This window comes from Syngnathus floridae, chromosome 12, assembly GCF_059516105.1.
Source record: "Syngnathus floridae isolate MCC-2025c chromosome 12, RoL_Sflo_1.0, whole genome shotgun sequence".
Taxonomy (NCBI): domain Eukaryota; kingdom Metazoa; phylum Chordata; class Actinopteri; order Syngnathiformes; family Syngnathidae; genus Syngnathus; species Syngnathus floridae.
Window position 1 is genome coordinate 12,808,394 of NC_142424.1, and position 16,092 is coordinate 12,824,485.

At 48.0% G+C, this 16,092-nt stretch overlaps 1 protein-coding gene and 1 long non-coding RNA gene across 5 annotated transcripts in view; one reads left to right on the plus strand and one right to left on the minus strand.

Annotated features, from left to right (window-relative positions):
• The window catches only part of LOC148390092 (uncharacterized), a 35,569-nt gene that overhangs the window by 15,070 nt on the left and 4,407 nt on the right, over positions 1-16,092 (plus strand). Inside the window, exons 2-3 of one of the 2 annotated variants that reach the window (XR_015861551.1) lie at positions 11,222-11,631; positions 13,023-13,178. This is a non-coding gene — a long non-coding RNA (uncharacterized LOC148390092). Of the gene's footprint in view, positions 1-11,221; positions 11,632-13,022; positions 13,179-16,092 lie in introns of those variants that run through there. The other variant, XR_015861550.1, reaches the window with a different exon arrangement.
• The window catches only part of megf10 (multiple EGF-like-domains 10), an 88,703-nt gene that overhangs the window by 7,485 nt on the left and 65,126 nt on the right, over positions 1-16,092 (minus strand). For all 3 annotated transcript variants that reach the window (XM_088391144.1, XM_088391143.1, XM_088391145.1), the window contains 10 exons: positions 14,736-14,870; positions 14,508-14,636; positions 14,272-14,400; positions 14,028-14,156; positions 11,478-11,606; positions 11,130-11,354; positions 4,030-4,136; positions 3,836-3,950; positions 3,565-3,609; positions 3,259-3,474 (listed from right to left, as the gene is read on the minus strand). In XM_088391144.1, the coding sequence (XP_088247270.1) occupies positions 3,259-3,474; positions 3,565-3,609; positions 3,836-3,950; positions 4,030-4,136; positions 11,130-11,354; positions 11,478-11,606; positions 14,028-14,156; positions 14,272-14,400; positions 14,508-14,636; positions 14,736-14,870 (1,359 nt within the window). The remainder of the gene's footprint in view (positions 1-3,258; positions 3,475-3,564; positions 3,610-3,835; positions 3,951-4,029; positions 4,137-11,129; positions 11,355-11,477; positions 11,607-14,027; positions 14,157-14,271; positions 14,401-14,507; positions 14,637-14,735; positions 14,871-16,092) is intronic.

A 16,092-nucleotide genomic window follows, 5' to 3' on the forward strand; every position in this document is an offset into this window, starting at 1 on the left:
AGAGTCTCCAGGCCCTGCTTCCTCAATGGAAGGCGTGTAGGTGGAATTGAGGAGGTCTTCGAAGTATTCTCCCCACCGACTCACGACATCCCGAGTCGAGGTCAGCAGCACGCCATCCCCACTGTAAACAGTGTTGATGTTGCACTGCTTCCCCCTCCTGAGACGCCGGATGGTGGACCAGAATTTCCTCGAAGCCGTCCGAAAGTCATTCTCCATGGCCTCACCAAACTCCTCCCCCGCCCGGGTTTTTGCCTCAGCAACCGCCGAAGCCGCGTTCCGCTTGGCCATCCGGTACCTGTCAGCTGCCTCCGGAGTCCCGCAGGCCAAAACGGCCCGATAGGACTCCTTCTTCAGCTTGACGGCATCCCTTACCGCCGGTGTCCACCAGCGGGTTCGGGGATTCCCGCCACGACAGGCACCAACGACCTTACGGCCACAGCTCCGGTCGGCCGCCTCAACAATGGAGGCGCGGAACATGGTCCACTCAGACTCAATGTCCCCCGCCTCCCCCAGGACGTGGGAAAAGCTCTGCCGGAGGTGGGAGTTGAAGCTCTTCCTGACAGGAGATTCTGCCAGACGTTCCCAGCAGACCCTCACAGAGCGTTTGGATCTGCCAGGTCGGACCTGCATTTTCCCCCACCATCGGAGCCAACCCACCACCAGGTGGTGATCAGTTGACAGCTCCGCCCCTCTCTTCACTCGAGTGTCCAAAACATGCGGCCGCAAATCCGATGACACGACTACAAAGTCGATCATCGAACTGCGGCCTAGGGTGTCCTGGTGCCAAGTGCACACATGGACACCCTTATGCTTGAACATGGTGTTCATTATTGAAAATCCGTGTCGAGCACAGAAGTCCAATAATAGAACACCGCTCGGGTTCAGATCGGGAGGGGGGGGCGTTCCTCCCAATCACGCCCTTCCAAGTCTCACTGTCATTGCCCACGTGAGCATTGAAGTCGTACTCCGAGCTGCCGTTTGGTGCATAGACACAAACAACAGTCAGGACCCGTCCCCCCACCCGAAGGCGGAGGGAGGCTACCCTCTCGTTCACCGGGGTGAACCCCAATGTGCAGGCGCCCAGCCGGGGGGCAATAAGTATACCCACACGTGCTCGACGCCTCGCACCGTGGGCAACTCCAGAGTGGAAGAGAGTCCAGCCCCTCTCGAGAGGGCTTGTACCGGAACCCAAACTGTGCGTGGAGGCTAGTCCGACTATATCTAGTCGGAATTGTTCTGCCTCGCACACCAGCTCGGGCTCCTTTCCAGCCAGAGAGGTGACATTCCATGTCCCAAGAGCCAGCTTCTGCAGCCGGGGATCAGACCGCCAAGGTCCCTGCCTTTGGCTGCCGCCCAGCTCACATTGCACCCGACCCCTTCAGCCCCTCCCACAGGTGGTGAGCCCATGGGAAGGGGGACCCACGTTTCCATTTCGGGCTATGCCCGGCCGGGCCCCATGGGCGAAGGCCTGGCCACCAGACGCTCGCCTTCGAGCCCCGCCTCCAGGCCTGGCTCCAGAGGAAGGCCCCGGTGACCCGCGCCCGGGCGAGGGAAAACTAAGTCCATTTATATCAATCATCATAAGGGGCTTCTGTGAGCCGTGCTTTGTCTGGCCCCTCACCTAGTACCCGTTTGCCATGGGTGACCCTACCAGGGGCATGAAGCCCCCGACAACATGGCTCCTAGGATCATAGGGGCACGCAAAAAACTACATCTGGAAAAAAAAATTCCAGACAAAACTGGATGAGGCCGCTCTAAATGGGAAGGGCTTAAGAAAAATGGCACCAAAAAGAAACGCATATTTTGCAGGTAACAAACTTCAAGTTGTAAAATATGCAGCCGAAAACAGTAATAGAGCAGCAGAAAGAAAGAACCGTGATGTACCAAAGCATTACTGTAATTTGAATTTCAAGTGACGTCAGTGGCACGGCGCAGCGCAGCACGGCAGTTGTTTACATAAAGGACAAACGTACCGGCATCATTAGCGGCTTTGTTTCTAAGTGACACGGAGGACGCAGAGATTGAAGGAATTAAGGATTTGGAGGTTTAGTTTGAAAAACTATTATGGCTTTTACGGACGCCCGGTCCTACTCTACTGAGCTCTCTTTCACTTCAGTTGATCGAAGTCAGGGGCCGGCGCTCGGCCGTGTAGCTGTCCGCGGATGGTGCATGGGGCTCGGACATGGCTTTTACGCACACCCGGTCCTATTGTATGGCGCTCTCTTCCACATCGGTGGCTGGAAGTACACGCTGCCACACGCTTGGAAGTTTGTTTTGTTAAATAAAGAGCCGTTTACCAAACCCACGTCTTTCCTTGTACTTTGTTAACGCTACAATATAGTTATATAGTAGATTGGTGGAATAACGACGAGGCTGACGTCAGGACGCACACGCGGCGTTGTTGACAAAGGACAAGGAATTTGATCGATGGATTTAATGATTTAAAGTGCACAGATGGTTTGATAATATTGCTTATATAATAGTTATTTGAAATATAATTTATATATCGTTATAAAGGCCTGTGGAATATTTTGAAGTGCAAGCGCCGTCAGCCGCGCGCACCCATTGTTGACAAAGAACGATTGATGATTTAATGAATTGGAGTGACACCAATGGTTTTATAAATGTGTTATTTATGTAATAGCTCTCTTTAATAACTCTATATGTTATGTCAGGCCCATTCTCAGCTCTTCGTTTGTGTTTGTCACGTTAGCATACCTATCGTTTAGCCTGTTGTTGCTATCGTATCGAACGATCGATGGATTTAATGAATTGGAGTGACACTGATGGTTTTATAAACATGTTATTTATGTAATAGTTGTCTTTAATAACTCTATATGTTACGTCAGGCCTGTTCTCAGCTCTTTGTTTGTGTTTGTCACGTTAGCTTACCTATTATTGTTATTGCTATCGTTTAGCCTGTTGTTGCTCGTTCATGACTGTTCTTGGTGTGGGATTTTGTCAAATAAATTGCCCCCCAAAATGCGACTTATACTCGAGTGACTTATATATGTTTTTTTTCACCTTTTGGGGCATTTTATGGCTGGTGCGACTTATACTCCGGAGCGACTTATAGTCCGAAAATTACGATATATATGTGTGTGTGTGTGTGTGTATGTGTGTGTGTGTGTGTGTGTGTGTGTGTGTGTGTGTGTGTGTATGTATGTATGTATGTATGTATGTATGGATGGATGTGTATATATGTGTATATATGTGTATATATGATCAAAAACAATTTTTTCAACACTTGCTCCTCACCAATTTCATAGACATTCTTGTTATTGGTCAGACTGCTGCTACTAGAGATTTCAGCGTAGGGTGAATCCCGTCTGGCAGGTGACTTCATTTCCACATAGCCACATTCAGTGTTTTTTGTTGTCAGTATTGGAGGGTCCTTGATAGTGGCGTAGGGGTTTTCAGAACTGTTCAGGGAGCTGGAGCTTCCATGATATGGTATGCCTTCTTTCGCCAGGTCTGTACAATGAAACAGAGCCATTGTAAAAAACACTTTGAATTAAACTGGCAAAATTGGTCAATTGTGGACTGTGTATCATCAGAACTTACCTCGCAAAGATTTCCCCATGCATCTTCTGTCAACTCCGCAAACTCCTGGTTTGGAGAAATACAGAAATTGAAAGCAAAGTCAGTGAATGGAAGAAATTAAATTGTCTGTCGCCAGTGTGATCAAGTTTTTGCAATCTCATAGCAATGCAGTGGAAATTCCTTCACTTTCATTTTAAATCAACAATTCCATCAACCCGACTTTTAGGTTATAGTTTTCACTTTCAATTTAAATAAACAATTCCACCAACCCGACTTATAGTTTGTAGCTCACCAAGTTCATTGAAGCAGTCCCTTTGTTTCCAGCCAGCCGGCAATGTGCCAGTGGCATCAGCAAGAGCATATCTCTTTCGTCCTTCCACATTCTTCAAGTTCATAAATATGTTGTTCTTGGCCAACAAAGTACAAATAAATACAATTAAAGTGACAACAGTTATCCAAAGTAATGCATACATAAAAAATAGATACTTTTCCATATGGAGAGTTATGTTGTGGGGTAGTGCACTGGGTCAGAGTGTGGTAGCTGGGATTGGAGAAGTAGTTACTGGGGTGCACATCACGTGGTAGATTAGCATCTGAAAAGAGTGAAATTTTGAAATCAATAATTCATCATCGTCATCCTATTATATTCGTGAGACAAAGGACTGGAGAAGGAAAAAAAACAGTCCAGATCAGTGTTCCCTCTAATTTTTCAAGTGTCTGTGCAAACACACAAGCTCCCTGTGCACACTGTGGACCACTGTGTGCAACACCGAATTAATTAATTAATTAATTAATTAATTTCGTCATTGAAAACTTTAACTTGCTCGTATTTTTTTTGTGACACGTTATTCCTTTTCTGTCGGTCTTTTGCGCTCTCCCGCAATAATGTACCAATCCCCTGTCCCATCTTCAATCTTTGTAGAATTCCAACAGGTTTCAAATGACATTTCTGCTGAATGGGACGCTTGAGGTAGTCCTACTTCCATTCCTTCCATATTTTTCCCTCTGTAAACTTGCCCGCCACTTTGGCTTTACTGCATGTTTTGCAGGAGACCTTTCTCATTCAAAAAATAGAAAATCTCACCCAGTTTCACCGTTTCCTCTTGTACCTGCACACACTCCGACAGCCAATTTTAAAACAACTCCTGCATCTCTTGTTTATTTTGACTTGGTGAATGGTTTGTTGCTGCTCATTCCTTTCGCCATGATTTGCTAATTTAGCATTTGCATCGCTTGACGCCGCCGCACTGTCGTTAGTTAGGTAACCTGTGTGGCACGGATGGGCAGGACAAATGTTCAGGCACTGTCAATCCTATGATTGGCTGTGTAGCGTAAGTGAACCATATCATATGATTGGCTGCACACCTGTCAATTATTGATTTACACTACAAAATGGCACAAAAAGAAAATCATTCGTCCATTTAATTAGATTAGATAAGATTAGATTAGATTAGATATTAATCCCCTCCTTGAGTCGTCACCTTATCGTGATGGAGGGGTTTGCGTGCCCCTATGATCCTAGGAGCTATGTTGTTGGGGGCTTCATGCCCCTGGGTAGGGTCACCCATGGCAGACGGGTCCTAGGTGAGGGGACAGACAAAGCACGGCTCACAAAACCCCTTATGATGATTAAGAAAATTGGATCTAGTTTTCCCTCGCCCGGACGCGGGTCACCGGGGCCCCCCTCTGGAGCCAGGCCTGGAGGCGGGGCTCGAAGGCGAGCGTCTGGTGGCCGGGCCTTCGCCCATGGGGCCCGGCCGGGCACAGCCCGAAAAGGAAATGTGGGTCCCCCTTCCCATGGGCTCATCACCTGTGGGAGGGGCCAAAGGGGTCGGGTGCAGTGCAAGCTGGGCGGCGGCCAAAGGCAGGGACCTTGGCGGTCTGATCCCCGGCTTCAGAAGCTGGCTCTTGGGACATGGAATGTCACCTCTCTGGCTGGAAAGGAGCCCGAACTGGTGTGTGAGGCAGTAAAGTTTCGACTCGACATAGACTTAGACTTGCCTCCACGCACAGTTTGGGTTCCGGTACAAGCCCTCTCGAGAGGGGCTGGACTCTCTTCCACTCTGGAGTTGCCCACGGTGAGAGGCGTCGAGCAGGTGTGGGTATACTTATTGCCCCCCCGGCTGGGCGCCTGCACATTGGGGTTCACCCCAGTGAACGAAAGGGTAGCCTCCCTCCGCCTTCAGGTGGGGGGACGGGACCTGACTGTTGTTTGTGTCTATGCACCAAACGGCAGCTCAGAGTACCCATCCTTTTTGGAGTCCCTGGAGGAAGTGCTGGAGAGCGCTCCTTCTGGGGACTCCATCGTTCTACTGGGTGACTTCAATGCTCACGTGGGCAATGACAGTGAGACTTGGAAGGGCGTGATTGGGAGGAACGCCCCCCCCTCCCGATCTGAACCCGAGCGGTGTTCTATTATTGGACTTCTGTGCTCGACACGGATTTTCTATAATGAACACCATGTTCAAACATATGGGTGTCCATGTGAGCACTTGGCACCAGGACACCCTAGGCCGCAGTTTGATGATCGACTAGTGGTGTCATCGGATTTGCGGCCGCATGTTTTGGACACTCGGGTGAAGAGAGGGGCGGAGCTGTCAACTGATTACCACTTGGTGGTGGGTTGGCTCCGACGGTGGGGGAAGATGCAGGTCCGACCTGGCAGACCAAAACGCTCTGTGAGGGTCTGCTGGGAACGTCTGGCAGAATCCCCGGTCAGGAAGAGCTTCAACTCCTAACTCCAGCAGAGCTTTTCCCACGGCGGGGGACATTGAGTCTGAGTGGACCATGTTCCACGACTCCATTGTTGAGGCGGCCGGCCGGAGCTGTGGCCGTAAGGTCGTTGGTGCCTGTCGTGGCGGCAATCCCCGAACCCGCTGGTGGACACCGGCGGTAAGGGATGCCGTCAAACTGAATAAGGAGTCCTATCGGGCCGTTTTGGCCTGTGGGACTCCGGAGGCAGCTGACATGTACCGGATGGCCAAGCGGAACACGGCTTCGTCGGTTGCTGAGGCAAAAACCCGGGCGTGGGAGGAGTTTGGCGAGGCCATGAAGAATGACTTCCGGATGGCTTCGAGGAAATTCTGGTCCACCATCCGGCGTCTCAGGAGAGGGAAGCAGTGCAACGTCAACACTGTTTACAGTGGGGATGGCGTGCTGCTGACCTCGACTCGGGACGTCGTGAGTCGGTGGGGAAAATACTTCGAAGACCTCCTCAATTCCACCTACATGCCTTCCATTGTGGAAGCAGGGCCTGGGGACTCCGAGGCGGACTCTCCAATCTCTGGGGTCGAAGTCACTGAGGTAGTTAAAAAAACTCCTCGGTGGCAAGGTCCCGGGGGTGGATGAGATCCGCCCGGAGTTCTTAAGGGCTCTGGATGTTGTACGGCTGTCATGGCTGACACGCCTCTGCAACATTGCGTGGACATCGGACACAGTACATCTGGATTGGCAGACTGGGGTGGTGGTTCCCCTCTTTAAGAAGGGGGACCGGAGGGTGTGTTCCAATTACAGGGGAATCACACTCCTCAGCCTCTCCGGTAAGGTCTATTCAGGGGTGCTGGAGAGGAGGGTCCGTCGGGAGGTCAAACCTCGGATTCAGGAGGAGCAGTGTGGCTTTCGTCCTGGATGACTGCAAGGTTCGACAGGACTGGCTGCAAGACATATGATGATGTGGTAGGACATTTGCCGGTTTCTTTTTGGATGCCTAATGACACATTGGGTGAATGTGTCAAAGGGGGGTGGGGTTACGTTTGAATGAGTAAGTAGATATAAAATTTAATTGTGACATTCAATGTTTTTCGGATTCACTTGTTTTTGAGGCTTTAACAGGACGTGCCAGAATTCAACAGACAGTGATGGAAGGAGCAGAAGAAGCATCTCGAAAGCAAAGTTAATGGGAGATAACAATCTGAAATGGAAGCAAAGCGTGGTAACAATCTAGCGACAGTAAGGGTTAAGGTCTATCAACGGAAAAGCATGAATGATGACAAATCATAAAGCTAATAGGAATTAGACTGCAGCACAATAGACAACAAATGTTTGAAAGGTAATTAAATAAAATAGGAAATTGGATCAGAAACAAGGAATAGGGAAAATTTCTTAACACATGAATGCATTGAAGCTGCTATTAAAGGGAAAGTATTTAAGAACACATTTCGACGAAGATAAGGTACATACACAAATTGGTTGGACAAAACTGACGGGACTGGTACCAATTTGACGATATTGAGAAAAAAAAACTAAATCAAAGAGGAAATTTGGAGAGAAAATTAGTATTTGGACTGGGAAAGAGTGATTGCTGAGACGTGATTGACAGGACTTCAGACAGTGACAGCTGGAGCAGGAAAGGCTAACTTGAACGGCTAGCAGTTACTCTGCTACAAGAGAAATCGTGCGAGACTGACAGCATGATGAGAGATAAGGGAGATAATTCATAACTCCTGGGGGGAGTGTTGTTTGTTTGTTTGTTTGTTTGTTTGTTTGTTTGTTTGTTTGTTTGTTTGTTTTAGGTTCACGCGGGCTTCGGGATCATAGGAGTAGATGCAGGGACGCTTGGAGGTTCTATTGAACACTCCGATGAGACGACCACCACCAATCATCCCCGTGCCCCGAACAACCCCAAAGGAGAAGAATTGTTTGCTGACGACCGGTTATGGAGATGTCGTTTACTAGGGAACTCCTGAACGCTGACCGGGGCCTGGGAAGAGACTCTGAGGACGGTGAAGTGGACATAAAGATCTTGGATGGACAGCAGGCCCTGGGCAGTGATCCCAGAGCAATTCACGACTGAACATTCAGTGGACTGGACTTTGCATCGACAGACACATACATATGCAAGGGGGGCAAAACTAAGAGCATTTCAACTTTGCAGTATGCTGTGATATTGTGTCAATATTATGTTCTTCATTACTTTATCAAATGACCACATGTGGCATTATTTTAATTTGTCACATGACTAAAAGATTCACATCAGCGTCTGCTGTCCAGAATATCAGGTTGGCCCAGCGTGAACAAGATGAGTGGGATCGCCTTGCGTAAATCGCCTACCTGTCTATTTTTCTTGACGATCCAGAACAAAATACATTCCATTATAACGAACATAGCCAAAGCAAGATGAAGGGCTGCAGTTCTGATAAACTCTGGAATGTAAACTTTCATGTTTTTCGATGGTACTATACTATATTGTGTAAGCATATACTCATTTATACACATATGTAGTTATTAGTTGATGTTTTGTTTTCCCATGAATTCCAATGATAAACAGGGGGGAATGTTGGAAATGATATACTTTTTATCATTGGATTCTATGTAACTACTTTTGTGTGCAAGATTCTCCGCAGTATGTGACCATCTGGCCTCGTGAAAATGACTTGGGGGCATATGGCAGTCATTAGCCGCGCTATACAATAAGCCCCACAGTTAGCTAGACATGTGCAGATCATGTGATTGTCATGGGACGGCTGAAGCAGACAAAGGTCTTACTTAAGTCATGAGTACGGCACAGCAATGTATTCCCAGAGGCACTAAAGACTACATTTCCAATTACAGGGGAATCACACTCCTCAGCCTCTCCGGTAAGGTCTATTCAGGGGTGCTGGAGAGGAGGGTCCGTCGGGAGGTCAAACCTCGGATTCAGGAGGAGCAGTGTGGCTTTCGTCCTGGCCGTGGAACAGTAAACCAGCTCTACACCCTCAGCAGGATCCTCGACTTCGCCCAACCAGTCCACATGTGTTTTGTGGACTTGGAGAAGGCGTTCGACCACGTCCCTCGGGAGGTTCTGTGGAGGGTGCTTCGGGAGTACGGGGTGCCAAGCCAACTGATAAGGGCGGTTCGGTCCCTGTATAACCGATGCCAGAGTCTGGTCCGCATTTCCGGCAGTAAGTCGGATTCGTTCCCAGTGAGGGTTGGTGTTGGAAATGATATACTTTTTATCATTGGATTCTATGTAACTACTTTTGTGTGCAAGATTCTCCGCAGTATGTGACCATCTGGCCTCGTGAAAATGACTTGGGGGCATATGGCAGTCATTAGCCGCGCTATACAATAAGCCCCACAGTTAGCTAGACATGTGCAGATCATGTGATTGTCATGGGACGGCTGAAGCAGACAAAGGTCTTACTTAAGTCATGAGTACGGCACAGCAATGTATTCCCAGAGGCACTAAAGACTACATCTTTGTTGAGCTAATGGTCATGAGACGTCCATACTGCCCCGTCCATAAGAGTACCCCCTGTGTCCTGTGGTAATGGGATATAGCTATGGAATGTTTTTCTGTCTGGAAACCTACTCGACCATGCCCCTTTGTTTCTCTCTCAATAAAAGGCACGGCAGAACTCACAGCAGCGCGCGCGGGGTCTCAGTCACACTTGCTGTGTGTCTGGACTGCGCCCTTCTGCGCAGAAGAAAACGCCAAGCCAAAAAGACCTACCGCCTCTGAGATTGATTTCTGTTAAATGTTGTCAACCCAACAGTTGGACTCCGCCAAGGCTGCCCTTTGTCATTGATTCTGTTCATAATTTTTATGGACAGAATTTCTAGGCGCAGCCGAGGCATTGAGGGGGTCCGGTTCGGGGACCTCAACATCGCGTCTCTGCTTTTTGCAGACGACGTGGTGCTGTTGGCTCCTTCAGGCCGTGATCTCCAGCTCTCACTGGAGCGGTTCGCAGCCGAGTGTGAAGCGGTCGGGATGAGGGTCAGCACCTCCAAGTCGGAGTTCATGGTCCTCGATTAGAAAAGGGTGGAATGCCCTCTCCGGATCGGGGATGAGATCCTGCCCCAAGTGGAGGAGTTTAAGTATCTTGGGGTCTTGTTCACGAGTGAGGGGAGGATGGAGCGCGAGATCGACAGGCGGATCGGTGCAGCGTCGGCAGTAATGCGGACTCTGTACCGGTCCGTCGTGGTAAAGAGAGAGCTGAGCCAAAAGGCAAAGCTCTCAATTTACCGGTCGATTTACGCTCCTACCCTCACCTATGGTCGCGAGCTATGGGTCGTGACCGACAAAACGAGATCCCGGATACAAGCGGCCGAAATGTGTTTTCTCCGCAGGATGTCCAGGCTGTCCCTTAGAGATAGGGTGAGAAGCTCGGTCATCCGGGAGAGACTCGGAGTAGAGTCGCTACTCCTCCACGTTGAGAGGAGCCAGATGAGGTGGCTCGGGCATCTCATCAGGATGCCTCCTGGACGTCTCCCTGGGGAGGTGTTCCGGCCATGTCCTACGGGTAGGAGACCCCGGGGACGACCCAGGACGCGCTGGAGAGACTATGTCTCTCAGCTGGCCTGGGAACGCCTTGGGATCCCCCGGGATGAACTGGACGAAGTGGCTTGGGAGAGGGAAGTCTGGGAGTCCCTCCTGAAGCTGCTGCCCCCGCGACCCGACCCCGGATAAACGGAAGAAGATGGATGGATGGATGGATGGATTAGATATTAATCAATCAGTGTATGCTGAATTTTATTTTGTGCGCAGCATGGAGTTTCTTGTGCGCAGAGACTGCGTGACCAGTGCGCAATTGCGCAGCTGCGCAGCTTAGAGGGAACACTGGTCCAGATCCAGTCCATATCTTTTTCCAAACTATATGTAATGGTACCTGTGGTGGTATAGTCAGTGGTCGCCCTCATGGCAGGAGTGTATGTCACTACTGGCATTGGAGGTTCTTTTCCTTTCTGCTTTTTCTTATAGATGATGAAGAGGAGAAGGAGAAAGAGCACAAGGAGGACCAGCACAATAATTCCTGCAATCGCTCCAATTTTATAGGTGTCCACCTGCACCGCAGCACTGGTGAAGGTGTTGAGGCTGTCAACGACAACACCAGCTACAGATCGGAGATGAGAAAGCAGTATCAATGTTAAGCTTCTTGTGTGTGTAGACATAGAGTATTCAATTAATATTACAGTGTACAATAGAATCATATATGCACACAAGTCTACGTCCTCACCTTGGTCACAGCGGGCTCCCTTCCAGCCGTTGTGACAGTAGCATGTACCAGTGATGTGATCACAGGTGGAGTTATTGAGACAGTCACACACCTGCCGGCAGCCATAACCATATGAACCAGGAGGACACGCTATAATATCAAGTAACACACAAAGGTAAGCGCATATTCATCACATCAGGATTTCAATACGTGGCCTCAGTAGGCTACTCCAAGAGCCAGTCCCAAACCCAGTTAAAAAAGACAAGGTAAACAAATGAACTAATCATACCTAATAGGAAGATAAAAGTCACAAATCTTTCTGTTGATGTTCAATTCAGTAAGTAAAAATCCATTCATTTGTCCAAATGTTTATATTGGTTATACTGCTCAGGGTTGCAGGGAGCTGGATCCTTTGCCATCTGAATTTGGGCAAAAGTTGCCCTATAGCCTTTCCCTGGACTGGTTGCCAATCAAAGAAATAATATATTTACCGTTTCAATTTCATACTACAGTGGAGCCTCGGTTTTCGACCACAAGCCGTTCCAGAAGGCTGTTCGAGAAGTGAATCGTTCGAAATCCGAATCATGTTTTCCCATTACAAATAATGAAAAAAACATTCCACGCAAAAAAACCCCGCCTTTTTTAAGCATTCTTTCATTTGCGCATTTTTGTCCGATCGCGCAACTGCAGCGCACCGCCGAACGCGCAACCGTCGCGCGTCGTCGACCACGCAACTGCGCAACTGCATCGCGCTGGTCACATTATTGTGACAGAGCGGTCGCTAAAATTTAGAAAATATTTTTAAAGTCCTAATGGACTTTCCAAAATGTAAGTGGACCTCAGTATGCAGGGAGCTTAATTTGGCCCGATCGCGCAACCGCAGCGCGCCGGGCGCTCACTGTCGCATTGCTATAGGAGCATCTTTGTGTTTTAGGATGGCTTTACTGCTCCCACTTGCTTCCTTTGGTGGCATGATTAGAGTTGATGCAATCCTCAGAGTAACGAGAATGTAATAACGAACGGAGTCAGTTGGCATGCGAGTCCTCTCGTCTCATCTCGCGAGGTTCGACAACCGAATTTCATCCGACATCCGAAGCAAAAAAATCTAGAATATTTTTGTTCGAATACCTATTTGTTTGAGAACCGGGACGTTCGAAAACCGAGGCTCCATTGTATTCTTAAGTCAGGCGATTAAAGAAGTACACCAGGGGTCAACAATCTTTTTTAAACGAAATTAAAATGTCACGCTCCTGCGTTTTGGCCACCTGTCAAACAAATCAGTTACACCTGCCTACACCTGTAACTTAAGCACTTAAAACCCGTAATCCCCGTCCTTCCTTGTCAGTCTGTCTCGTGATGCTACCCTATTGCTCACTGCTCTCTCTCCACCTGACTCCCATTGCCGACCTTGACCCGTCTTGTCTTGTCTGCCGCCTACCCTGACCTCTCACTAGTTTCTGACCACGTCTTGCGCGCCGCCTGTCCTGATCCCTTGCTTGTCCCCGACCACGACTCACTGCTGCGCTCCCCTGTGCTGCACGCTTTCTCCGCTCCTCTTTTCTCCAGGTGGTTGCTAGGCATCCACCACCCAGTCACCCCGTGGGGAGCAACCAACCACGCTGTCATCCTAGGTCACTGATTCCACCCGGCAGAGTCGTCACTCCAGCCGTTCCGGTATCCCAGCTCCCCTCGTTTCCCCTACTCCAAACAATAAACTCTGTCATGCGGCACTTGACTGTTCGGCTCTGTTCACGACATAAAATATAATTCTTAGGTTATGATCACTCTGAAGTAGGACTGTCACGAGCAAATATTTTTAGAATCGATCATTGTACCGATTATTCTATCAGATAATCAGATCAGATTTAATTTTGCATTGTTATTACTCAAATTGTTACAAAAAAATTTAAGAACAAACAACTGAGAATGTGCCAAATGTAACATATTAAGAGTTATTCAAATAACTATAGCATAAATAATAAGTTTATCAAACCATCCGCGTCATTCCAAATCATTAAATCCAATGAAATCATCAGCCTCTGTGTCACCTATAAACAACTCTGCTAACCCCGGAAGTAGAAGACGCGATGCTTCCTCTTCTACGTGGCTAATGTCTGACTCATTGTCAGTTGCATTTCCAATTATTCCACAGGCTTAGAGCGCCCTCAGGTGGTTTAGTGAGAAAATAACATGTGAAATTATATAATGTGTTAATAATAATTTCACGCAAGTCGCTCCTGCGTATAAGTCACAACTATGAAAAAAACTGCGACTTGTAGTCCGGAAAATACAGTAAATTATTGGATATACACGATTTCACCTTACATATGTGTTGTTTCAATATTTCTCTAAAATTAATGGATAAAAAAATTGCTAATGTTTTGTATTTTCCTGATAAAAACATACCTAAACTGCGCTAGTTAGTGAAAAATTAACCATCCTCAGTTTAGCCTCCCTTTAATCGAATGATATGAGCTTAATCCATAAGTAAAATTAATGACGTATAGGCACAGTTGCTACAAACAGCAGTCAAGAGAAACCATTAAGGGAATTATTTGATTGTTTACATACTTTGTTGACAGTGTTGGCCCATGAAGCCAGTACGGCAGGTGCATTGTCCATAGATGTGGTCACAGTCTGCTCCATTCATGCACTGGCATGTTTGAGAACAATCTTTCCCATAAAATCCTAATGGACAACCTGAGAAGGAGTCAAGACATGTCAAGCCAAAACACTGATTTAAGGAAGGGAATAATGGTAATCTGTAGTGACGACTGAGGAAAATAAAAACAAAGTCTATAGGTAGTCGACTGACGTTGTGTGCAGTAAAGGCCGGTCCATCCTGGTGTGCACTTGCATTCGCCATCATAGGCACTGCAATGGGCTCCGTTGTGACAGTTACATGTGTGGATGCAGTTGGGTCCCCATTGAGCAGGAGGACACGCTGCAATACATAGACAACTTGATCAAGTGTGCTGTGAGGAACAATGAAAGCAGCGTAATGCACCACAGCAACACCACATCGTATAGAATTCGAGGGAGTGAACTGACGCTGAGAGCAGTCACTGCCAATCCATCCTGGAAAACACTGACAGGAGCCATCAATAGGGTTGCACGTGCCATTGTTGGTGCAAGTGCAGCTCAAGGCACATTTCCTCCCGTAGTAACCACTGGGACAAACTACACAAAATACATCTTTCTTAAATAACATTTATGCTGCAGTGAAGTTGTAAGTTGACTATTTGGTCGGGACCACCAATATGCTGATGTAATGCTCACCCTCATTGCAAAGTCCCCCCTTAAAGCCTGGGAGACAGTCACACTGTCCACTCACATGGTGGCATGGTCCATTACTGTGGACACACTGGGGACACGTCTGACTGCAACGGTGACCAAAGTAACCTGGAAAGCATACTGAAAAAGAAAAAGGGAACCTAAGATTAGGTAGACTCATGTCTAATGCTCACTTCATGTTAATTACCACAGCAACCGTCAGCCCCACACCCCCAAAGAAATGTGTCAACTTTAATCTTTACTGTAGTAAAATCGTTGAATGCCCTTGACGTCATATCATGGAGAGTTGATCCCAATTTCCAGGTCAAATACACCTCTAAAGGAGCTCTGTATATCCTGAATGACAGCAGCAAAAAGTCTCCACTTCAGTGGGCATCTAAATGGTACTCATCATGTATGATCAGCTTTTATACACAGTTAGTTACCGTTCTTCAAAGTTAAAAAATGACCATGAATTGAAACTGATTCAATGACTATTATTTGCTATAGTAAATTAGGTTTTAAAAAAAGTAGCAAGGACGGAGTCCACGGTGGTCGACTGGTTAGCACATCCACCTCACAGTTCAGAAGTGCAGGGTTGGATACCGCATCTGGCCTGTGTGGAGCATGTTTTGCCTGTGTCCGGTTTCCACCCACATTACAAAGACATGCATGGTAGGCCAATTGACCACTCCAAATTGCCCGTGAGTGTGAGTGCGGATGGTAATTCGTCTCCGTGTGCCCTGCGGTTGGCTGGCGATCAGTTCAGGATGTATCCCTTTCAAAAGGGACGTTACTGTTCGGCTCTCAGCGGATGCTTCATGGCCGTTTGTCTACCATCGATCATCGGACACATAAAGTATGGCTGCGGATCAAGAGGTTTGTACGGCTTCGTGCACCAACTGCACCCTTCTCTTAGAGAGGTTGTCCCTGCTAGAGGTACGTGTCCGCCAGCTAGAGCAGAATAGTGCGATAACAGTAGATGTGGCGGACACAGACGCGGACTGTAGTCAGCCCACTAGCCCAGTTAGCATTAGCATTAGCCCCAAGCGGCTTGCTAATCGCAATGAGCCAGGTAAGACGCATAGCTGTCCAAAGTCATCTCGGTCTACTGGCCCTCGCACCTTGGTCATAGGTGACTCCATTACTCGAAATATCATGCTTAAAAATCCAGCCACGGTAATGTGTATTCCTGGGGGCAGAGCACCCGACAAAGAAGCTAACCTTAGGCCTAGTCAACAGCGTAGTTCCAACAACACAAGCTACTCGGACATAGTGATACACGTTGGCGCCAATGATGTTAGGATGAGGCAATCAGAGATCACAAAGAAAAACATAGCGAGGACTTGTGTTCTCGCCAGAA